Source organism: Engraulis encrasicolus, chromosome 21, assembly GCF_034702125.1.
Source record: "Engraulis encrasicolus isolate BLACKSEA-1 chromosome 21, IST_EnEncr_1.0, whole genome shotgun sequence".
NCBI classification, from domain to species: Eukaryota; Metazoa; Chordata; class Actinopteri; order Clupeiformes; family Engraulidae; genus Engraulis; species Engraulis encrasicolus.
The window spans coordinates 13,309,005-13,334,689 of NC_085877.1; the positions used below are offsets into that span (position 1 = coordinate 13,309,005).

Consider the following 25,685-nt stretch of genomic DNA (forward strand, 5'->3'; position numbering starts at 1 on the left):
CTTTGCAGAAAAGACTTGATTTCATCATAACAACACTGCTACAACATTACTGAGAGCAGATTAAGACGTCGTTGTTACGATTTAGATGACAGTAATGTTATGACAGAGGCTCTGCACCAAGGGGTCAAAATACTTAACAGGCTTGCCCAGCCCACCACCCTCGATGCACACCTGCTACTCTTCCAGTAAGATTCCTCTTCTCTAGAGTTCCCGAGGTCTTTCCCCCTGCGGGCCTGTTCTGGTTACAAGCGGTGAGCACAGTAACACTGGACATGCCATTCTCCTCCCCCTTTACTTCATGTCTGCCTGCTCACTGGACACTTATCACATACTGTTCTGTTACCCCGCAAATACAACAGCGGTGACCTAGCTAAACAGAATCGCTGGACTGTGTTTATAGCAAGAGTGACACAAGCGACAAAGTATGCCCTTTAAAACCAGAATGCAAGCATTCCCACATTCCAATTGGCTGCAGCTGCTGTCAATGAACTGCGTCATACTGTCGCTAATTAGCATAATATTCTGTGGAGTTCAACTACAAACTGACTTGCAAGTCACTCGAATCGCCTCTTGTCGCCCAAATCGCTTTTATCTCTTCTGTTGCCAGCGACTCAATACAAAGTCAATGACTTTCATCACCTTGGTCGCTCAAGTCCCTTCCGGTGTATTTGTGCCATTACACTAGGACAACGTAAATATGCACAACACAAACACCTCTACTTTTTAAATATGTGTTCTGTTGTCTATATGTCCCCTGCTGCTCAGTCTTGTTCTTTAATGTCTGTATGTCTTATTGCCTGTGTCTATGTCCAATACTTAAATCAATACTTAAGTATGTCTATGTCTGCATAGGAAAGTAAGAAATGTAATTTCAATTCTTTGTATGACCAGTGCATGTAAAGAAATTGACAAGGAAGGCGACTTGATTAGACTTGACTTGACTTCCATGGAAATGGGCACCTTAGAATGAATAAATGAATGACTGACTGACTGAATGAATGAACGAATGAATGAATTAACGAATGAACGAATGCCTTTTATCGTCTCTATTCACGTGTGCATTTCACACTAAATGCGTTCACAATGACATTGAAAGCACTCACTTCAGTGCCAACATCAAACGGATACTACACAACATGGCCCTAACACAACCCCCCTGACCCAAAACGATGACCCAAGATCGATTTGTAGCTCTGCTCGATGATGGGTATGCCATATTTACAGGACGGTACTCTTTGTGTCATGGGTTTTTTGTGTTGTTTTTGGACCTTCATACTAATACACAAACTGCATATATTGGAACAAGAGTTCCTTTTCCTGAACCATGCACACACACACACACACACACACACACACACACACACACACACACACACACACACACACACACACACACACACACACACACACACACACACACACACACACACACACACACACACTTCCGCCCTGACACTCTTATTGGTATGATGGTCTTTGTTCTCTCGCAGATGAGGAAATCACCGGCTATCAGCATCTTTGCCGATATCTCCCCGAGCCGTGCACTTTGATCAGAGGGCTGAAGAGTACGACAGCAGATCCAAAGACAGAGCCCCGGCGGGCAATTGCCTTCACAGTTCAGAGAAGAAGGCCATAAAAAAAGTGAATGTAGAGTTCCACGTGCACGTCCACAGACAGACTTGCACACTTGCACACCCACACACATGGACACACACACACACACACACACACACACACACACACACACACACACACACACACACACACACACACACACACACACACACACACACACACACACACACACACACACACACACATGGACACACACACACACACACACACACACACAGATGGACACACACACACACACACACACACACACACCATACCCAGGTTTGTGTGCCTCACAAGGTCCCCTGTGGTATCTGACACATTATTAGCATTCATCGTAAGCAGCGAGTATGTGTGAGCTGCACAGATGACACAAGGTCACACAGTGGCACACACACACACACACACACACACACACACACACACACACACACACACACACACACACACACACACACACACACACACACACACACACACACACACACACACACACACACACACACAATAAATGTACTCTCTTGCACATAGACACGGACAAACACAGTGGCACACACACACACACACACAATAAATGTACTCTCTTGCACATAGACACGGACAAACACAGTGGCACACAGTGGCACACACACACACACATGCACGCGCACACACACACACACACGCGCACACACACACACACACACACACACACACACACACACACACACACACACACACACACACACACACACACACACACACACAATAAATGTACTCTCTTGCACATAGACACGGACACACACAGTGGCACACACACACACACACACACACACACACACACACACACACACACACACACACACACACACACACACACACACACAATTTAAACTGCAAAAGAGTCAAACAAGGAGAAACCTGATTGTTTGTACTCGTTCCATATTTCATATGCTCAGAAGCCTGATTAGATACAGAGAGTGTTTGAGTGAATGAGAGATTGAATGAGAGAGAAAGCTACCGTCAATCATATCAGTGTGCAAACAGCATTTTACACATGTTGAAACATACATACACAAACATGGCCACACACAGACACACAGACACACACACACACAGGAGAGAGCAAAAGCCTACACAGTTGTTGTCTCTATGCAACTCATTGCAACAGAGTGATTTTTTATGTCTATTGACATTGATGTAGCAGTGTGGCAGTTTTTGTTGTGTGTGTGTGTGTGTGTGTGTGTGTGTGTGTGTGTGTGTGTGTGTGTGTGTGTGTGTGTGTGTGTGTGTGTGTGTGTGTGAGAGAGAGAGAGAGAGAGAGAGAGAGAGAGAGAGAGAGAGAGAGAGAGAGAGAGAGAGAGAGAGAGAGAGAGAGAGAGAGAAATCTATGGGTAATCCCTGGAAAACTGTACCGTTCACACAATCAGACAAATTAATCAACAATCAATCTCCGTTGATGATTGCGTTGTTTTAATCAGAGATAAAGAGGGTGTGGTGGATGGGCCACTAACTGCAATCGGTAGTGAACCCATTTTTTAGACACTGGGGGAGGGGGTAACGTACAAAACAAGTGTTCAGCTGTGCGGTGGAGGTTGGTGCTGGTGGTGAAGGGGGAGAGACGGGGGACGTCAAGGGGGAGGTGCTACTGTATTTATGCGAGGGGTGTAGGATAAATACATCCCTGAATACAATCAATCGGATACGACTTCACGACGCCAAAGACAGTGGTGCCGGTACGGACCCCAAAACACGGATGCTATTTTATTTCCGTCGGGTCGAATGGTTGCCGATTTGAAAAAAGGATGCTTTTCTTTTCCTCACCTGGGACAAGGAAGAGCTGTATTTCTGGAACAGGAAAATAACGCTTGACAACAAAGAGGTTTGCTGAAATTTCTGAACTGCTGCTTTGGAGACTGCTGTCATTTTTAAGTAGCGCAAACAAGCACCAAAGGACATTCCAGGAAGTAACTACACTGTTGTTTTTGTTCTTGTCTTGAATTGCACGTGTGCAAAAACGGAAAGAAAAAGAAATAACTAGGCTACATAATCTAGAAGCGGAAATAACAAGCTGGACTAATCATTTGTGTACAGAAATATATTTACATGTAGCAGTGAGGACGGTTATTTCATTCACCCCGTTCTCTCCGTGCGTAACACGTGAGCGCAATCTTGATGCTGCTGTAGTCATAAATTATTTTTGAGTTTTTCTCTCTGAACTATTTTCAAGGCGGATTCGCCAAAGTGATTTTTATATTTATATCTTACCGAGCTCTTACTTTTTTTGTAACCAAATAATTCCTAAATGAACAACCGCGCACTGTGATCAGTGACAGTTGGCAAAGATATTTTCAACGCCAGCTGACAGCATCAACCGCTACCTGACCAAAAGGAATCGTGCGTTGCTGCTGAAACGCACCAGCCAGTAAACCACCAAGTGCCGTCGTAAGGGGATCCAACAACTCAATCAGCGCAATGAGTGATGGACCGAGGCAACGCGGGACCACGTCGGAGTCCAACGGCGGGGACGCTGGATCCGACGCTGGGGGTGGAGGAGTCGCCCTGAAGAAAGAAATTGGACTTGTTAGTGCTTGTGGCATTATCGTTGGTAAGTCCTACAGTCTACACAACAATCCTGTTACAAACATCTTGCACGCCAAATCTCTCTTTCTTTATCTCTCATCCCTGATAGTAGTCATTAGCAACAGGCAAAATTGTGTGCCCTTTAACCTTTTGTACACTTGAATCTCCTTCTCCTCCCTCTGTCACTGTATTTCACAAATACTGCCATGCTTGCCTAGCACAATTTCTTTTGAATGTCGTACAGTCGACCTATAGCCCTACATTTACCACCTTCTGAACAGCCATTCATATAGCCTACTCCAGACACTTTAATGGCAGACTAATATGTTCAAAGCCATAGTTGGAAAGGTCAAGTTCAGTATCCATATTTAGTACAAGGACATAGTGCCTACTGTTCTTTATTTATGGAAGGTCTGTTGCATTGACATACTGTATACATGTCAATGGTCTGTTGTCTTACAAGGTCACAGTCCCTCCTGCCTACCACATAGGTGAGGCACATTTAATGATCAAGAGCAGTTTCCACAATCCTGATGGATCACTTCCAGACAGACTGATGTAGATGTTAAGGTACTTGAAGTCTTGTCTCAGATGTCTGCATTTGTTTGGCTTTTTAGCAGAAGTGAGAGTCCAGTGGTCTGTGTGACCTTGAGTGTGATGTCATTTGGAGTAACCATGGAAACCAGCCTGGTGAGCCATCCACAAGTGGCGGGAGAGTGTCATCTCTCTGGCAGCCAGTCTGTGATGTCTTAATGCACCATCACCACCCCTCTCTGACGATGCATAGAGCAGCAGAAATTCTGCTGCATCACTGAATTTGTTGTAGACGATGATCTAAGCCAGGGGTTATGTCTCGAGGGCCATTTATGGAAATTAAATTTGCAATACAATTAAGTTATATTTCTGGGGACTTAGAGAAGGTGAGGTCTGTTGTAAAGGTGGCTGCATTCAATGTAGGCGCAAAGTGCAAGGGGAAATCCTGATCTGTGTTCATAGTACGGCCCTTGGAGGAATTTGAAGTGGCCCTTCAAATGAAAAAGGTTCCCCACCCCTGATATAAGCAGAGAATATGGGCACATGTGACCCATCTCTGTTGGGTAGTGTTTAAAAGAAAGCAGAAAGAAGGAGGGTAGGCTGTGTATGTCATACAAACACCACTGGACAAATGTGTTCTACTGGTCCTGAAGAATCATGTTACATGATAGTAAAATATGAGACCAGAGGTTCCACCAAGTTCCACCAAAAAGTTCCTACTGTGTAGGTGCATGACTGACACGTGGCACACAAAGAGCAGATTCATGTGTTACACACTTCCTGAACTGCTTCACGCTCTGATACGATACAACACCCAGCTAGACTACAACCCCCATCCCCATCCCCTCACCTCCAGCCAAGCTAGGTGGAACCTGCTGAAGCGATTCAGGTAGATACTATAGAAATAGCATACTATTCTAGCATTCTATGGAGATTACTGATGGAACCACAGCAGGGACCTTTAGAATGTGTCGCCCCCCCCCCCCAAATTCACAAATGTTAACCTTTTCAGGAATACTTACCACCACAATCAAATTCTAAGTATTCTTTATGACGCGTATGCAAATTGCATGACGTAAAAAGGTGGATCTTCTCCATGTCCGCCAATTGGATTTTCCTCAACTAGACATTTTTTGCTGCAAAATGTATTGTATCTTGGTCATACCAGACATTATTAGTTTATTATTTAGTAAATATTCATGAAAGATCCAAAATGGGATTTGACATCACTGTTTCAATGAGCAGCATAGTTGCAATACCTACTCTGGCCACCATTCTACACAGTGCACCTTTAAAGCTCCTCTGGCAACAGGGTCTACTCCACCTGAACTTCAGTAGCACCTTCAGATGATAGAATTCAGTGCTGCCACATGTGAGTCGCGGTCGCTGAGCGACAGGAGGCCTTGATCGGGTCACTCATTCATTCTAACGGCAGTAAAACGACTTTGGCTCACGTGAATGTTCTTATCAGATGCCACGGCACATAATCGCCATGGGGCTTTGATCAGAGTTCGCTTCGCTAAACTTTCTCAGCAGCCAAGACAAGAGCAGTCGAACACAATCAATCCGACTATCCTACCTATCAGTTGCGTGCTTTCTCTCTCTCTCTCTCTCTCTCTCTCTCTCTCTCTCTCTCTCTCTCTCTCTCTCTCTCTCTCTCTCTCTCTCTCTCTCTCTCTCTCACACACACACACCCACACACACACAACAATCTCTGACCCTGTCCAATCCAGTCTACAGTCAGGTTGGTTGGAAAGGGAAACTTTTGCCCAGATAATGCCCTTTATTGGTCCTCTGAGTGTGTGTGCGTGTGTGTGTGTGTGTGTGTGTGTGTGTGTGTGTGTGTGTGTGTGTGTGTGTGTGTGTGTGTGTGTGTGTGTGTGTGTGTGTGTGTGTGTGTGTGTGTGTGTTTGCTTCATGTGGATAAGCTGCTGCCATGTGGTGGTGGATGGAAACACCTGTGATTGCAAGCAGAGGCGGTAGGATGTGTGGGGGGGGTGCGAAGCTTTGGCTCAATGGCAAGAGGTGGTGGTGGTGGTGGTTGGGTGTGTTGTCTTCAGCTTTTAAATCAGGGTGCATTCTGGAGAAGGATTAAACTTGGAGTTGGGTGGGTTGGGTGTGTAAGGCAGGTGATGATGTAGGTGTAAGGTCAGGGTAGGGGTGGGGTGGTAGGCTGAGCAGTTTTGGGTGGTGGAGGTGGAGGTGGTGGTGGCTGGGTGTACGGTAGAAGAATGGTGGTCTGTCCATAGCTTTTAAAATCAGAGTCCATTTCTGCAGGATTAATCTCAGAGTCAGGTGGGTGTAAAGCAGGCGGTTTTTGGTGGTGGTGGTGGGGGGCTGTATGAGTGTAAGGTAGGTGGTAGTAGCGGTGGTGGTTGGTTGGGTGTAATGTAGAAGAATGGCTGTCCACAGCTTTCAAGTCAGGGTGCGTTCTGGATAAGGATTAAAAACTTGGAGGAGGTTTTAGGTGGGGTTGGGGGTATATGAAGTGGAGTTGGGGTTGGGGGGGTATGTAGTGGTGGAGAGACGTAGCACTAATCAAAGCAATGCAGTCATGAGGGCTCAGGCGTTCGTTGGAGGGATTTAAAACTCCTGGTCTGGACTGGTTTGGCTTGGCTTGGCTTGGCCCGGCGCGGCCTGCACTGGAGACTGGAGACTGCAGACACCTGCCTTTGGTGCTCTCATAGCCCATTAGCCTCTGCAGAAGTGCTGATACTGTGGTGCTGCAGCGTGCTGGCTAGCTGCGTGGGTGTCTGGAGGTGGGCCAAGTGCAAGGACGTATTACTGCACGGGCCTACCGGGCCCAGGCCCAGGGGCCCAAGGGTCAAGGGGGCCCTGAAGCCTAAGCCTCTATATGTCCTTTCTCATCTTGCATTAAACTCACACTTTAACAGCTGTATTTTCACATCTTCTCTGGGGACAAACCCCCCAATGACGTAGGGTCTTAAACATGTCGTCTGAAACTAAATCTGAATCTATTTTGTAGACTAACAACACCCATCCATGGAGGGGGGGCTTTTCTTGTTGTCTGGCCCAGAGGGCCCATGGAGTCATAATCCATCCCTGGCCAAGTGTAGGTTTTGTGAGGCTGTGCATTTTGCGGTGGCACGCAGTCAAAATCCAGTGTTAATTCAACACGTAGAGAGTGGATTTATCATTGTCTAGAGTGTATGAATTAATTATTGTGCAGACACTTTCCCTTCAATGCTTTTGAAGCCGATATAAGTTACATCCGGTGGCATAAACATGCATAGTAATTGTGGTAAGGCCCGCTAACTAGAAACTACAGCATAATTGCACTGGAAACTGTATGGTTTTTTTTGCTGTTATTAATGAGAAATTATAGAGTAATTGCACTGGAAACCATATGGTTATTTTGCTGTTATTACTAATAACAAGCAGTTATTACCAGAGATGGGACCAAGTCACTAATTTGCAAGTCGCAAGTAAGTCTCAAGTCATTCCAATCAAGTCCGAGTCAAGTCACAAGTTACGACACATTTGACCAAGTCAAGTCCAAGTCCAAGTCGTGTCAAAGCCAAGTCAAGTCAAGTCCAAGTCCAAGTCGTGACAAAGCAAAGTCAAGTCCAAGTCCAAGTCTTATTTTTTCCAAGTCATTAACAAGTCACCTTGTATTCTATGTGCAATATTGACAATTATCTTTGGTCATAAATTCATTACCTCTCCACACTGCTTTGCATGTCCCCCTTCGCCAGTCATGTCCCGAAAATCGACCATGGTATACTATGATTTCAGGTTTTTTTTAGCATGGTTTTTGGTTTTACTAGGTTTAACTATAAATTGAACCATGGTTTTACTCTGAAAACTAACCATGGTTTTACCACGGTTTATAATTATTCATTAAATTACTTTTATCTTTTATCCAACGCATATATTGGTGACAGTCCTTTGAGTGCCTTGCTCAAGGGCACTTCAGTCATGGATGGAGATGTAGGAAGAGGTGGGTTTAAGGGTGGGATTCAAACCTGCAACTCTGTGATCTCCAGCCCAACTCCCTAACCATTACAGCACGGCTGCAGACAAGCTTTCATGTTTGTTTGGGTGACCATGCAACCCACACTTGATCATATATATTTTTTAGCATGGTTTTTGACTATGGTTGAAGGTAAATCATTTATTTTTTCTTTCTTTCATGCATTTTTTTCACACACAAAATGCAAAAAAATATATATATTCATTGACTTGGAGCACAATTGCAAGTCATTGCAAGCTAAAACTGTCAAGTCGAGTCAAGTCTCAAGTCAATAGCGTACAAGTCGAGTCAAGTCACAAGTCACTCCTAATATTGGCAAGTCAAGTCTCAAGTCGAGTCATTTGTGACTCAAGTCACAAGTCAGTCCGAGTCACAAGTCACAAGTCCACATCTCTGGTCTTTACCATAAAATTAGACTGAAATTGCTGAGAAATTACAATGAAAGTATCACCACAGAGTTACAAGTCCTTCTCTCATATTTTAGAAAGTCTCTTGCTTTGTGTTCTTTAAGAAGTTAGGTCTTTTCTTTGACTCAGCTGAGCAGGAAGATCCCAATCCCAACACATCCCAAGTTAAGAAGATGCAGGACACAGGTTGATGCAAGTTTTTAAAATGAGGAGTGTGTAGGCCTACTCTGCACACTTGAAATCTAGAGAATCTGAAGAGAACCTCAATGGTATGAAACATAGTTCTGCCATAAAAAAGAGAAACACAAAAAGGATTTCAAGTGTGCAGACTTCTCACTCTAAAACCTTTCTTTGAAGGTTTGTCCTGAAGAGGAAATGAAAGCGAATTGCTTGCATGGCGGACGCCCCGCACACTTTTCTCTGACTGAGCGCTACTAGGCTAGCTAAATCACCTTAGGACTTTGAGATTAGTGAAATATCGTGGCTGGCTCGCTGCCACGTCTTTATGCTTGGCTTGTGCATTCGTGCCGCCGCTGTTTCTTTTCTTGATAGCACCACAGCAGCATTGCCTAATCTTGATAGTGGCTTGCAGCCTTGGAAAGACCTTTAGCGCCTTTACCTGGAAAACCAGCAGGAGGGGTTTTCTAGTGATTGAGTCTTTGTATGTTAGCCCGCCGTTTGATGCCAGCCACGCCATGCAATATTGATTGGACCCCAAGAATAGCACTGCAAGACATGTACATGTACAGCCAGTGCTCGGAGTCACTATTAAGTGCTCCCTCTTCTATATGCAATCACTTTATGCTAATTCACCCTTTTCACAATGATGTTAAACAAGTTCCGTTTTGAATCAAAGCAGGTACGAACACCTACCAGTTTCAGCCAGAAACCATAGAATAAAGTAGCATATGTGTGTTTATATCTATTCCACCATATGCAACTTACACCTGCTACGAATGCAATGAATCAAAGGTGTTGAATGTCAAGAGAAAAAAGGCCCATGGTTATTGAAATCCATCAACATGCATTTGTTACTAACCCAGCACAATGATGCTGCTGTAGTGACGTCTCTGTTTTATATCTGTCAACCTGATGGATCTCACTGTGAGACGCAGCTCCTGGGGAGTTAAAAGAGGGATGTAAGGACAGCCCTGCTCTGATTTCTACTGCGGGAGATAAATCACGAGCCTCTTAGAGAGAAGCACGGTCAATAGAGCACGATCGATTCTGTGGGGGAGGTGGATGGTGGGGCGAGGGCGAGGGGGTGGGGGTGGCGGGCTTTTATACCCGAGTGGGAAGGGGAGGTGTGGTTGTGTGGGGGGCGGTGGGTGCTTGAAGGCTGAGTTCTAGTGGATGGATGTGTGAGAAAAGAGATGTGTGCCTCTTTTTAATGTCATTTTTCGTCCGCAAAAGGAAGTGGGCTTGCAAGGAGAGCAGGAAACCAACTAGAGTGTGCATTGTGTTCCCCACGAGTCAGCACACCAGGGCCTAGTTTTTCTGATCACATGAAAGCAAAAGAAGCAAGCCCCCCTCGTGAAATCTAGGTCAAACTGCTGCCCATGTCCTGATCTTAGACTTGAACCCATCTCTGCAGCCTACCAACACTACTGCTGAGCTCAAATAGTAGAACGGAATAGGCCTACTAGGTATTTGACCATTTATGTGTTATATTAGTTATGTTTTCCATAACTCCTGAATTTCTTTTCCACACGCCAGCATATCAGGGCTCTAGTGTCATATGCGGATCATATGCAGGCAGCCACCCCTGTAATACCCCCACTTCCCTAGCAATCTGGGTCAAACTGCCCATGTCCTTGATAATCTTAATCTTAGTAGTAGTCATCTGATCAAGGCCAAACTCTCCTTGTCCTTGTAATAGTGACTGAAAAAAACTTTCAATCACAGTACTACACCACTATGACAGTGCACAGGGCCTTTAGTAATACATCACGACTTGGTCATTACCATTCTGGTAACCGCTAACTCATAACAAGGGCAGCATCTTAAAGGCTTAATCTGTGGCCATCTAAGTCTTAGATTCTAAAACAACCTCTACAGCCTAGAGCCTAGTCATTCTTCACTTTTATTGTAAAGCTGAAGACCAATGCAATCGTGGCCAAACTGCTCTTGTCCGTGTCTTGGTCTTAGTAGTCATCTGAGCCCATTTCTGCAGTCTCATATTTGTCATAGTTCTTAACATTTATTGTGACCCTCAAGACTGATGGTCCCTGACCCTCAAGAAGAGGCCTGTGTTCCCAAGCGTGTACAGGAATGTCTGCAAAGTAAAATGGTAAACTGTAAAGTAAAACTGATCTCGACCTCGAGTCCTGATCTCAAGCTGTGTCCATCAGAACCCATCTCTGTGGCCTGAAGACTTGCCGTACTTCACTTTTATAGTGAAGCTCAAGACCAAACCAGATTGCACAAGTTCCTCTCTCCTTCTACAAGGCCTCCCGTCCCTCCATCCATCCATCCAGCCTTGGAGTATGAAATACTAGTCCTGCAACCATAAAATGTTATGCAACTGCACCCTCGTACATATGGAAAGCCTTAAGTGACTTTTTTTTCACGTGTGTAAGTGTATGTGGGGTAAGGGGTAAGGGGTTGGGTTAAAGCATAGGTTCGTATAAACAGAAAACACAAAAAGGACTTTCCACCACAATACCATAAATTCACAGAATGCAGTGGACATTTGCCAGTTATCTTGCGTTGTGCAATACCAGCCTTGCTCTGGCCAGTGTAATTCAGCCCAGTGGGGGTGTAAAAAGATGGCATGGTAGGCACACACACACACACACACACACGTGGGCTAAACGACATTAAGTAAAAACACATGTTGGGGCACACTCTTGGTGCTTAGCGCATATACGGCCCCCTCTATACACAGAGACACACATGCACACACACACTTGCACGCATACGCACACAGACACACAGTGGACTACGTACTATGCTGTGGGTCGTTTCCTTGAAGTATAGTTAGCAAGAGTTGCCCACCCCCTCCAGCCAGATTTCTATGAATAGTTTCTAAAAATGTGTAAACCTCAGAGCGAGCCAAGGCTGGCACCCACCCTTGAGAGGGCTGGGCTATGTATAGTATACTATACTGTATGAAGAGTTGACATGACTTACTGCTTTTCAGGAAAGCATTTTTAAATAATTGCAATCTCTATCAAAAAGATATGTCGTATTCAATATTTTATATGCATATTTTATATTTTATATATTCTATAGGCTACTATGTATATGCCGACTATCAAGAACAACAATTCAAACCAACCAAGCAGTAGGGTTCACTGAAATTAAATAACTACGGCTCATCAGGAATGTACTTATTATACAGTACATCTCGTGTCTTCATATACGTGTAGTATATGTCTATGGACTGAGCAACCATTGTGGTCGTCACTCTCCCACTCGCCTACTCTCCCACCCCCACGTCCTCACCTCCGCTCCTCATGATCCAGATATTTCACATGGTTACTCAGCACGCAGAAGTCCGTCACCTTTGACCTCTGTACAGCGACAGGGGCCCAGGCTGTCTCCATGCGTGGCCTGTGCAATCTGCCCGGCCCGACTCTCTGACTCGACCAACTGACCAGCCGGCCGGTCGGCCTCAAGCACCTAACCTTTGCCACAGTTGTTATGTTACGCTGTTGGGTTTCGGCAGGCACTTCTAAGAGGTGGGTTGGTTGGGGGGGGTTCAGGGGTGATAGGGTGTTTGGAAAGGGAAAGGTTGGAGAGGTGGGGGGGTCGGCGGTGTTAAGTCCAAGTGCGTTGCAGCAGAAAAGCACACAAGGGAGCGAGCTGGTTAGGATTGAAGCTGGTTGGGGTTGTTCTAGTGCTAGGAGGTTGTTGGGTTTGAACATGCAAAGGCTGGCAATGGTGGGGGTTGAGAGCCTTGCAATACAGTGGAAAGCATAGAAGGGCAGGAACTGGTCGGGAACCTTGTTGAGTTTCATTCCTTGGAGCTTGTTGGGAAGGTATGGGTTTGAAGAGAAAAGTCAAGTCAGGTCATTTTATTTGTAAATTCTTCACATGCACTGAACATACAACCAGTCGTGGTCAAGCGTTTTAGGGAGTTGGTTCTTTCAATCTGGGGGTTGTTGAATCCCAACTGACCTCTCCCTACACCTCGATCCAACGCTGAAGTGCCCTTGAGCAAGGCACCTGATCCCATATTGCTCCAGGGACTGTAACCAATACCCTGAAAAAGGATAACTGTAAGTCACTTTGGATAAAAGCATCGGCAAAGCGTAATGTAATGTAATGTAATGTAATGTAATTGAAATTATATCCTTCTCTCTTCCATGTCCAAAATGTTCAAAGGTGAGGGCCTGTGGTGAAAAGTACATCCCTGCAGACAAAGTAACTCTCTCAGCCCGAGTAGGCTGTTGGGATGGCATGGGTTTGAAAAAGAAACCCGGACGATTGTTGGGGCTGTAGAGCGTGAGGGGCCTAGGCTGTCAAGTGCAGCACCACTGCAGCGAAAGCACATGGTGCCGGGGGCTGTCTGGGTCGGGAGGTTGTTGGGGCCAAGTGTGGTTTTTGAAAAGTAAAGGCGGGTGGTGGTGGTGGTAGGTTTAGGAGGTACAAGGGCGAGGGCCTGGGGTGTCAAGTTGTACGTCGCTCAGAGCAGAGGCCATGAGGGCTGGCTACCTTTGATCCAGCAGGCCCCAGTGATGCTGCAGTGCTCCCAGGGGGGCACTTGTGGAGCTGTCATCTGAATCAGCAAGAGATGGGCAACATGGGTCTTTTCAAGTGGAACTGAGAGCAGACTGGACTCTCTCTTACTCTCTGAAGCTGCCTCTTCTTTTCTTCTTCTTCTCTCTAACTCTCTCTCTCTCTCTCTCTCTCTCTCTCACCCTCTCTCTGAAGTTGTGTCTCTACTCTCTCTCTCTCTCTCTCTCTCTCTCTCTCTCTCTCTCTCTCTCTCTCTCTCTGAAGTTGTGTCTCTACTCTCTCTCTCTTCTCTCTCTCTTCTCTCTCTCTCTCTCTCTTTTCCCTCCCTCTGTTCTCCCACCTCTGCTTTAATCTCTCTGTCCGACTGTGTTGCGTGGGTGTCTCTCTGCGTGCGTGTGAACTCCTTTGTCTTTGTGTCGGTGCGTCTGTGTTTTCTTTTCCTCCGCTCTCTATCTATCTCTTCTCCTTTTGTCTCTCACTGACCGAGCATCTTGTCGGGCCGCCTTTCCCATTTCACTCTGTTGTGTCTGTGTTTGGTTTGTTTAAATCTAAGCAGACACAATGGTAGGTCGGTTGTGGGCGACGCTTATATGGGGGCATTGGTGCATTATTAAAATTGTAAATCCTAGCTCCCTGACCCTGACCCTATCCCTGCGCTTGTTGCACTTTTTCCTTTTTCAGTTTGACGCACTTGTTCGTTTGCACCCGCTCACCCCCTTTTTCTCCCTTTCTCACCATTGTCGAAGACTGACTCAGCGAAAATTCTCAACCTCCTGTCTCCCGGTCCCGCGTGTTCCTGTTCTCCCTTCCCGCTCTCCTATTCTCTCCATCCTTCCTATCCTTTATGCCTTCCCCCTTGAGCGCAGTTGTTCGCATCTGAATGATGTTGTAGTGAAGTACTGTAGCTCTTGTACAGCACTTGTGCACAAGTATCTTTAGAAGTCACTTGGGTTATAATTGGTCGTGGGGCGGTTAGTCATTCTCAAGTTTGGCTGGACTGGTTGTATTTCCCTGTAAAGTGAACATAATTAAGTCATGTAAAGAATCAGATTTCGGTTAATTACACCTTGCACATGTGCAATCTTGTTTTTGATTTGCGTCTTTTTTCTATTACTTGTGCACCACTGTAAACGCTACATGCATTTGATCACCTATAGTGTAGGGTTTCTGTGAGCAATGCATTAATGCCCCTATCCATTTATGGACTGACTGCCCATAGGGGCCCAGGTCAAGTCCAAATTGTGATGTATTACTCTGTGTTTTATTCCGAGTGGTGATGTTTTACTCTGTGTAATGTCGTAATAGTGTGTTGCAATGGTAGTCGAGTCTGTTATCTGAATATGACAGCATTCCATTTGGCAGAACAGTGCCCATAATGAGGCTACCTACCCTAACGTCGCTGCCCAGCAATAACCTCATATCTTTATTTTTTATTATTTTATATTCGTTCTTCATTCATTATAAAATATAAATCATTACCGTCTCCGTGAGTACATAGGCCTATGTATGATAAATTATTTAACAACTAACTTAAATGTTGAATTGTTAAACGGTATTTATTTTGACATTTTCTCAATTTGAAATGTATAAATCAATAAGTAGAAAAAGAGATACAAGGTTTCTGGTTGACAGCAATGCTATCCAACATCTATCAACCCCCTAAATACCCCTAATTTTCCCATCTTCTAGGTATATCCAACATCTATTAACCCCATAAATATCCTCTACCCCAATCTTCCAGGTATCCAATATCTAATAAATATTCTTTACTCCGTCTCCCCAGGTAACATCATCGGCTCGGGTATCTTTGTGAGCCCCAAGGGGGTGCTGGAGAATGCCAGCTCGGTGGGCCTGGCCCTCATTGTCTGGATCATCACGGGCGTCATCACTGCCATCGGAGCTCTCTGCTACGCCGAGCTGGGCGTCACCATCCCCAAGTCCGGAGGAGACTACTCCTACGTCAAGGATATCTTCGGCGGCCTGGCCGGGTAAGGTTTTATATATACTAAGTCTGTTGTGTATAGGATCAAGACAGACTGTAGTCAACGTGGAGGGGAGCTATCAGGCTTATACATTTTGGTAAACATTTGGTAAAACATTTGCGAGCGCGCACACACACACACACACACACACACACACACACACACATACACACACACACACACACACACACATACACACACACACACACACACACACACACTCGATTCACAAGAAATAAATGAATGAAGAAAAAATCTTTTCATGGGATCTAGTCAAGGTGGTAGGTGTTTGTTGTCTATGAGGTCGCCCTAACTGTAAAGTTGCTGGAGGAAACCTGGACCTGTGTGAGACTGATTGAATATACATGATTACAAGATGGCTGCTATGTGCCACATTGTGTGGGGGTGTAAGATGAAGGAGAGCATTCACGAGACGAGAGCATGAATGTGCCATTTCCTGTCTGAAACTTACAGAGAGACGTTTACTGAAAACAATGTGGGTAGACCATTTACAAAACAAATCTGCCAACAATGAAGGGCCCTTGCGATGGAAAGAGGTCACATCATGTGCAAACACTCAAACCCAAACTGGTTTCCAATCAACCGACCAATCCAACCCACTGGCAGAGTGGCATATAGATTTGAGAGCACATGACTAAAAAGCAAAGAGAGATACTGTCTTGTCATTGAAGCCTACCTTTCGAGCTTCGCTACAAACCACTCTTAGGTCAATGGATAGGGTTAGGGGTAGAGTTTGGGTTAAGATGGAGTGACCAAATTTTTGTAGTCTGAAACCGGGACACTTTGCGCGTGACTTAGAAAGGACTATTTGGCAGGCCCTCCCCAGAATTGTTTTTTATTTATTAAATGCAATTTCCTACATTCTAATCAATTTTAGGGGGAGGAATTACAAATCGCAACTGACTTCCTCAGACTTTCTATACAAGAGTTGGCTGCCATTAATTGTGGCAGGTAAATATGTAGTCTAATCTTTTCCATATATTTACCCAGATAGACATGCAGCGCAATGTAGCGGGTGGCCAAAACCGGGACATATTTGTGTCCCGACAGAGTTTGCTCGGGACCTGGGACACACAACTCCAAATCGGGACTGTCCCGGGGACATCTGGTCACCCTCGGTTAAGGTTATGTTAACAACAAACTGGTTACACCAAGTAGATATCGTCAGAACACTCCAAAGTGCCTGTGGTCAAATAATTGATTCTGCCACGGAATTCTCAGGTCCTTTTCACTCCAGGCAGACACAACAGACAGAGAGAGCAAGGTCAGGCTGGGAGTTGGCCAAGGTGAACACCAGACATGCTGGGATCTCTCTCATGGAATTTAGATATAACTTGCAGGAGCCCTGGCCGCTAGTTTGGCAAAGCAGCAGGCAGGGGGGAATGGAACAGAGTAGGGGTGTGTCTTCTCTGACCCAGATTGGTGCTCTTGCACTGATAGAAATCTCTCGTCTGGAGAAGTTTCTGTGTTTTCGTTTTGGAGAGAAAAAAAAAACGAAAGACAGAGCAATTACCTCGCAAAGACCAGTGCAGGCCTGTTCAATATTGTCCCTAAAAGAACAACCTTAGAGAGCCAGAAAAAACCCTGAATCGCTCCACAGGTTGATCCAGTGCCTTAGGGGGTCACAGACAGTTTCAAGATCCAAAAGCATGCACTAATTAGTCTGCATTCACCACAAAGTAGCAACTTTCATGAACTCTAGTAACTTTCTTTGAAAAAAAAGAGCAAGACCCTTTAGCTGTTTAGCTAACCTCTGGCTAGGGAGTACTTGTGCCATGTCGCCACTCCACCACTAAAGGCAGAGAGGATCATGGGATTGGGAGGCTCATTAGGCCAGCGATTAGACATATATAACTGCACTAATGCACCACTCACCACTCAGCCTACTTAACCTACTTAATTTGTGCTCTACCGTGCAATAACACGTTTCCATATGGCTGGATTTCTATTTCTGTCTGAAATCGACATTCAACATTAGAAATAAGAAACAAATGCTAATCAACCAGTCTGCTTCACCTACTTATTTTCCCCTCTTCCGTGCAATAACATGTTTCCATATAGCTGGCTTTTGACTTTTTGATTCTGTCAGAAATCAACATCCAGGCATTAAAATATTTTTTTAAAACTCTGATCAACCACCTGCTACTTAACCTACTTCCTTTGCCCCCTTCAAAGTAATAATGTGTTTCTATAAAGCTGGCTTTCAGCCATTTTTAAGCCATTTCAGCAAGCTGTCGGTTACCATCAGAAATCAACACCCAGGCATTAGAAATCAAAAATCTCAGATCAACCTGTTACTTAACCTACTTCTCTGCCGTGCATGCAATAGCATATTTTCATACACTGTTAGATGGCTTCCAGCAATGTCTGTTTCTGTCAGGAATGAACATTCAGGCATGAGAAAATAAAAAAACCCTATCCAATGTGTTTCTTCTTGCTTGTTGCGCCTAATATTTCATGGCTTTATTGATAAACCTGTTGCCTAACCTACTTTTTGCCCTTTCTTGTAATAACATGTTTTCATGTTTCAGCCATGTCTGATCCTGGTTATGCCATGGATTGACATTCATGCATCAGAAAACATGAAAATGGCACTGCGTTCCCACTGCTTGTTGCACCTAACACCATCACACAAGTGATGTCATGAATTTGCCAATACTAAATGGACTATTGCAGTTGCAATATGACAGTTGCTCATTAGGATTAATGTAAGCAGGGGGACTTGTAACTTTCTGACGTTTACTCCTGTGTTCTACTGTATACTAGCCTATAAGTGGCTGTGGGCTACTTGCACATGTGTCTGAATGACTGTGCAGAGTGCACTTGTGCTGCTTCACCTTACTCATTGTCTATGCAAATTTATATTATCATCTCCATATAACCTTTGCACAGTTTCCTATTCATCTAGATTTTTAACTTTCAGCCTAGTTGCAGCTGTGCATTGTGTGATAATGTCAACGTGGTAAAAAAATGTTTCCAACCTGCGTCCCACTTTAAATTTTCACAAATGTTCGGGGGCCCACCTCTGACCCAATAAACAATAAAACTCAAATAAATAGTTCACTGCAACGCACACACAATTATTATTTTGACTTTTCACAAACTGAGAATCACTGTCTTCTCTCTCTCTCTCTCTGTATGCTTCCCCTACCAAGCACAATACCCTAACGAGATGTCTACTTCTCTCTCTCTCTCTCTCTCTCTCTCTCTCTCTCTCTCTCTCTCTCTCTCTCTCTCTCTCTCTCGCTCTGCTTCCCCCACTCCAGGTTCCTGCGTCTGTGGATCGCCGTGCTGGTCATCTACCCCACCAACCAGGCCGTGATCGCCCTGACCTTCTCCAACTACGTGCTGCAGCCCCTCTTCCCCACCTGCTTCCCCCCCGAGAACGGCCTGAGACTCCTGGCCGCCGTCTGCCTACGTGAGTACTCACTCAGCCTATGAGGAGAAAAATCATTATCGAAATGATCATGATCTGTATAGTGTGGTATTATACTGTAATATCTCCAACTGGGCTTGGCATTGGCACCAGTTATTGTCAAGATCTCCAATATATAGAAACATAATATCATTTAATTGAATTGAGGAACGATAGAGAGCAGATCGGCGTACATAACCTACCTCCTGGGGCGAAGAGAGAGAAATATTGTATTACTGTATATGTTTTTGTAGTGCATAGGGTATCTACAATATAAAAACACAACCGAACTGAATTGAGAGAGAGAAGGAGAGATATAGAACGTCGGAACAGCCTCCAACTGTTGGCTGGCCGCCGTTGGCCTACGTGAGTACCAAACTGAAGAGAAGAGAGGAAGGGATAGAGGGATAGAGGGATGGTGAGATGGTGAGCGAGAGAGAGAGAGACGGAGGGAGAGGGAGAGGGAGAGACAGACAGACAGAGGGAGGTAGTGCGCACCTGTTTCCCGCCCAAGACCAGCCTCTGACTGCTGACTGTCGTACCTAACAGGGGAGAGAGAGAGAGAGAGAGAGAGGAAGGGATATAGACGGAGAGAGGAATGGTGGGGGCGGGAGAGAAAGAGAGAGGGAAAGAGAGAAATGGTCGGAGGTAGAAAGCGAGGGAATACAAGGTATCAGTGTTTCAAAAACAAGGAATGGTCAGGGGCCAGGGTGAGTGGTTTGGGGTGGCGTTGTTGGTTTGGTGAGTGGGGGGAGGAGCATGGTTTGTCGGGACCGGGGTTGGTAGTGGGGTGTGAGAGGGGGCGTTGGCAGAATGGTCAGAAGTATGGGAAAGAATCTGTGGGAACAAAATGGAGAGAGAGAGAGAGAGAGAGAGAGAGAGAGAGAGAGAGAGAGAGAGAGAGAGAGAGAGAGAGAGAGAGAGAGAGAGAGAGAGGACAAAGTGAAATTGAAGGAACGCAAATAAGGATAATAGCCGTAGATAAACATGGAGGGGGGAAAAAGAGTCAAAAACAGACATGCACCCTTGTACAACAAGACCTTCAAAGTATGTTCAGCGGGTATGTTTCATCTGTGTTGAATAGTGTTGCTTTAGCCCTTTTTTCTGCTACCATTTTTATCAGCACCTGTTCAATTTGAGCATTGTAGCCTCATTATGGGCACTATTCCACTAGTGCAGGGATGTCAAACTCAGGTCCGGAGGCCAAATCTGGCCCGCGTAGTAACTTTATTCGACCCACAAGATCATTTCAAATGTGTATTACAATATTCACCATTGATGTATAGCGTAACAAGACTTGAACATGAAATTTGATGTGTCACAGTGTGTGTGTGAAATTTAACTGAGTATGAGTATTATGTGCATGAATGCATTTTAGTACTTTTTTTAATATAAATATTGAGTTTGGCCCGCAACTTCGTTCCAGATTTTGATTTTGGCCCTCAGTCAATTTGAGTTTGACACCCCTGCACTAGTGGAAAACTGTACTCGTCATCTAAATGACTTAACTACCATAGCACTACTATACTACTATACTCTACTAGTATGATATTGCATCAAGTTTTTAGTAATATTTTACAACTTGGTCGTTGTCATTCTCATATCGGCACATTTTATAACGGGGGCTTTGTTTTAAGAGTTTGCTTGAGATACCAGCCTAAATTGAATGGATGCTGCACGCACACCCCATACAAATTGCCTTAACAACCTGTCCCTTGTCCCTTGTCCCCACAAGAATCACCCCATTCAGGGTGCGCCTGACTTGAACTAACCCCCCCTCCCCACTCCCTCCACCTCCTGGGTATGGATCTGAAGGGAGACACCTATGTGAAAATTAATCAGTTACTGTCACCCAGCGCATGCCAAAGATTGCTCTGCATAGTAGCTGGCTGTTGTGCCAGGGTTGTACATTGTATGCATGTTGTCAGCCTAAAGGATGCTGCAACCGCCACAGGAGTTACAGCGACGTGAGAGAAAAAGGGAGAGGAGGGGTTGCATGGGGGCGTCAAAAAAGGAGGGAAAAACGTACAGCAGAGAGGGAGAGAGAGAGAGAGAGACAGAGAGAGAGAGAGAAAGAGAGAGAAGGTAGGAGATGGACTTGCATGCATGTGAATAGGGGAGAGGTGGACGTGACGGAGGCAAAGCAGAGGGAGAGCACAATGAACAGGTTGTGAGAAGATGCATGGAGAGGTAGAGGGAGAGGGAGAGGGGGCTGAATGCAAAGACAAATGGCCGTACAGGCGTCTTTGCGCTGCGTCGAAAAGGGCCAAGGGCCTGGCTTCCCTACAACCTTCACATGCACGTCCTAAATATTACAAGATGTGTGCAGACAGAGAGACAGAGACAGGGAGACAGAGGGGTGGGGGTTGTTGGAGGGTGGGGGTGGGTGCGAAGGCCCCATTGACTTTTAGCACAACATTCATCAACCCATTTTTTTGGAGAGTGCATGGCTGAACTTACTTAGGCAACTACAACTGACAACATGCCTTCACATCATAGCACTGTGTAGAGTGTTCCCCCCTCATAATAAAACACCATTTATTTGCTTTTTAGGAGAAGAAAACGTATAAACTGATGACTGAATGGGCAGTTGACTATTCATCTGATATGTCTGGACGTAGCCCCATAATGCACGCATTTCCACGGGTGAAACACCAATAGTCACTGAAACGTTAATATAACTATAACTTGGTCATTGCCTTTCAGTTAACAGCAAATTAATAATAATGTGTCTTAATGGGCGAGAAAGCATATGTATTTCATTAAGTGCTCTTGAAAGTGCAAGTAGTGCATTGTTGACTAGTCTGGGCAACCACACATTCACCCCGCTAAACCTGATCTCGTGTTTGCAAATCCCTCTCTGCGTTTTCTCGGGTTGCCTTATCTTGACCTAAAATACCATGTCAGACGTTTACCCCACTTTGTCTGTAAACCCCTTAAGCGTTAACAGTTGGAGGGTTTCAGGCCTGCTCTACTTCTTGCAGTGCTAGTTCAACACATAGAGAGTCCATGTAACATCTTCAAGACTAGAGTGTGTTTGGTCCAAGGCTACTCTCTAAGTGTTGAATTAACACTGCATTTTCTTTTACTGTGTAACTGGCTGGGGCAACGCTCTGCTGCTCTCAGACATAGTAGTGCTCAGGAAGTAGGGCTCGCTCAGAACCCTGGAACCTGATTGGTCTGTAGTTTAAAAAAAGAAAAGGAAAAGACCTAAACACTGGCTACCTGATATGTCATTGGATAGATGTTGCTGGGCAGAATGTGTTTTTTTTTTACAGCTGCACGAAGGGTAATTTTTTTTGTTTTTTCATCAGGTGTGTCATGTTTTTGTTTTTTCCTCTGTATTGGGGTTGACCTAGCAGAAGTGGGTGAAGGGTCAAGCCGAAAAATATGATGCAGTCCGTCACTCGTTCGTTCATCTTGCCCTCCTTCTGTCTTTTACCTCCCCACATGTCTTTCTCATCTGTCTGTCTTGTGTTTTATGGGGTTGTCTGGGTCTGCACATGGGGGCGTCCAGAGGAGACTAGAGGAGAGGTAAACCGAGAGGGTGAAATCTGTATACTCTGCTTATATATATGTAGGTGACGGGTAGTTTTGTGGAAGGAAATGGGCCACTGCAGCCCACACGAGCCCAGCATCTGTGTCTCTTTTCCTAGAACCTTCAGAAACCACACCAAGAGGCATCCAGACAGACAACCATCGATACAGACAGACAGACAGACAGACAGACAGACAAAAAAGACAGACAGACAGGCAGGCAGGCAGACAGACAGAGTGGACAAAACTGAACAAATACTGTAGCATTACCAACAGACAGACAGATAGGCAGACAGACAGACAGACAGACAGACAAACAGACATAGAGTGGGCAACATTTAAATAAGAAACACTGTACCAGTGTATTGGCAATAACCTGCGTGCAGAAGAGGAAATATTCATTCCTAGAATTCCTAGAATTCTTCTACGTTCTTTCGAAAACAAATAAGATGTTATATTAATCTGTGTTTGTGTCTGTCTGCTCGCTTAATGGGATTTCTTGACAAACAATGTAAGAAGTCAATAAGACTGTATTTATTTCTGAGAGACAAAGATGTGATTTTTCAAAGAATTAATATTTCCCCATAAAAGAGGGATACATCACTGACACTGGTCTTCTTTGCTGGTAGTTTATTAGGTAGAGTAGACACAGCGTTTCGCTGCTGCTTCATTGTATTCACTCTGACATCTCGCACCTCACCCACTTTTATCCACTCCACCCATTTTAGTGCTAGATATCACCCAATGTTGATCCAGGTTTGGGTGATATCTATTGGGTGATATTTGGGTGGGTGATATTTGGGTGGGTGATATTGGGTGATGTCTATTGGTTGATAATTGGGTGGGTGATATTGGGTGATATCCCCCCTTTAGGTACACGTGGTTGTTATTAGTTATGGGATATGGGAGCTGTCTTAACAGCCCTGTACCGAGAAGAAGAGACCTGCTGATTCACATACAAACAGCAGGTACAGTCAGTCAGCTGTTAAATCCACACAAATTGTTAAAGATGTTTGGCACTTTTCCAAGGACATGTATGGCCAACAGCAAAACTGTGAGCCTTTTTCTTCCCCTGTTCAAAAGAGTCTGCTTTTCTGTCTTTTAATTACAGTTTTGCACTGTTCACATATTAGTGAACAGCAGCTCGACTGGTTTAGAGACAAGGATAAAAGAAAAGAATCTCGGCCCAGATTAATTTTCTCACTGCAATCCAGACATCAATTTTGTGACTTTCAAAAGAAAGGACCCCCTCCTTAACCTCCCTCTTAAAACAGCTTGTCATTGTTTGCTGTTCAGCCATTGATTATTTTTAGACAGTCAGTCCATACAGTACATTCACTGTCTTGTCATACGAAACCTCTCTGAATTATCTGTTTGTTGTACCTGGCTGATGGGTGGTGTAAGGTAACCAAGTAGTTGCAATACAAATATGTTCTTACGGTCTAACTAGCCAGGCCACTAGCTAGCTGTGTCAGCGCTGTAGTAAGTGATATGAGTGTATGCAGAAACATTTGCAGTGTTCATTTAACATTTGTAGAGTTGGAATATCCACAGAAGCAAAGAGTGGAACTCGCACACCAGCAGCCGATGCAATAATTGGTTTATTGCTTTACATATGTACAAGCAGGGCTCTAAATTAACACACGCCAACCCGCCAAACACGGGTGAAAAATAATTTTGGCTAGTAGAAAAAAATACCTACCCGCCTATTTGGCTAGTGGCGCCCGAGTACGGTAAAGTATGAACGGTAAACCGCTGCTATGACAAACGTTAGACGGCGAGATTTCCTACATTACCCATGGACACTTGCGTCACGACGTAGCCTCCCACCGTGGGCTTTCCAGTGCAGCGAGCGGCAACTCCATGCCGTTGCGCGCGCCAGGATTGAAAACATTTCAGATGACCAGCCTTCTGTCAGCTACGCTCACACTATTCTGACAGGCAGCTCTCCTCCTATGCTCCCGTCGCTTTCGCTACAACCTTTTTAACGTCACTAGTACTGCTACTGCTACTAGCATGAACCTTGCTGTAACAGGCTGCCTTTTTGAAGCTGCGAGGGCCTGACCGTTTCAATAACAGGACTAACGCAGATTATGCATAGAGCTACTTCTGTTCTGTATGTTTTGTGCGAGTGATGAGAATGTGGCGGGGGTTAGAGCAAGGTTCTCTGTGTTTGTGAATGCCAGTAGTAATTGTAACAGTAATACCTGTAGTAGTGATGTTAAAAAAGTGGTTGTGGAATGAAAATGCGACAAGGGCAGAGGAGGAGAGCTGACTGTCAGAGTAGTGTGAGCGTAGCTGTCAGTTGTCTTCTGAAATGTTCCGAGTCCTTGCGCGCGCAACTAAGTTGGAAAGCCCACGCCATCGGAAAGAAAAAGAATAACAAAAAAGCAACTAACGACGAAGCTATGGAAGTAACAAATGAAGCGAAGATTCCCGTGATATTATTTACTTCAAGTTAAACATAGGCTTCTTGTCATTTTGTTGCGCATGGTAGAGAAGAGCTCCTCCTCTCTCCTCTCCTTTTCCTCTCATCTCTGCTCCTTCCTTAGGGTGTGCGTATGTGAGGTTTTGTAGTGTTTGGCTGTGTTTGGTTACTGTATGTTAAGGTCTGTTATGTGAGTGGCTTGAGATGTGATTCACTGTTTTCAGAGGAATTGAATAAAAACTAATGAAATTGATCAGGCCTAAGTAATGAAAGTAAAAAATAATGCAGAAGTTAAAAAATAATGAAAAATAGCCTATAATATGCTTATTACATAGGCATAGTATGCAGGCCTATAGTGTAGGCCTATCTGTGTTGTAGACATAGTTGAACAAAATGGCCATAATTTAAAAAAATAGCCTAAAGCATAGTTTATTTTGGTGAGATTAAAAGCTAGTTGAACTTCTGTTTGGCTGGTAAGAAAAAATGTCCACTAGCCAAATTGGCTGGT

General features: G+C 44.7%; 1 protein-coding gene across 1 annotated transcript in view; it reads left to right on the top strand.

Annotated features, from left to right (window-relative positions):
* The first annotated feature begins 3,272 nt into the window (after positions 1-3,272).
* The window catches only part of slc7a8a (solute carrier family 7 member 8a), a 37,622-nt gene continuing 15,209 nt past the window's right edge, over positions 3,273-25,685 (top strand). The window contains exons 1-3 of the mRNA XM_063186233.1: positions 3,273-4,201; positions 15,578-15,782; positions 19,064-19,215. Coding sequence (XP_063042303.1) covers positions 4,069-4,201; positions 15,578-15,782; positions 19,064-19,215 — 490 coding nt within the window. The 5' untranslated portion in view covers positions 3,273-4,068. The remainder of the gene's footprint in view (positions 4,202-15,577; positions 15,783-19,063; positions 19,216-25,685) is intronic.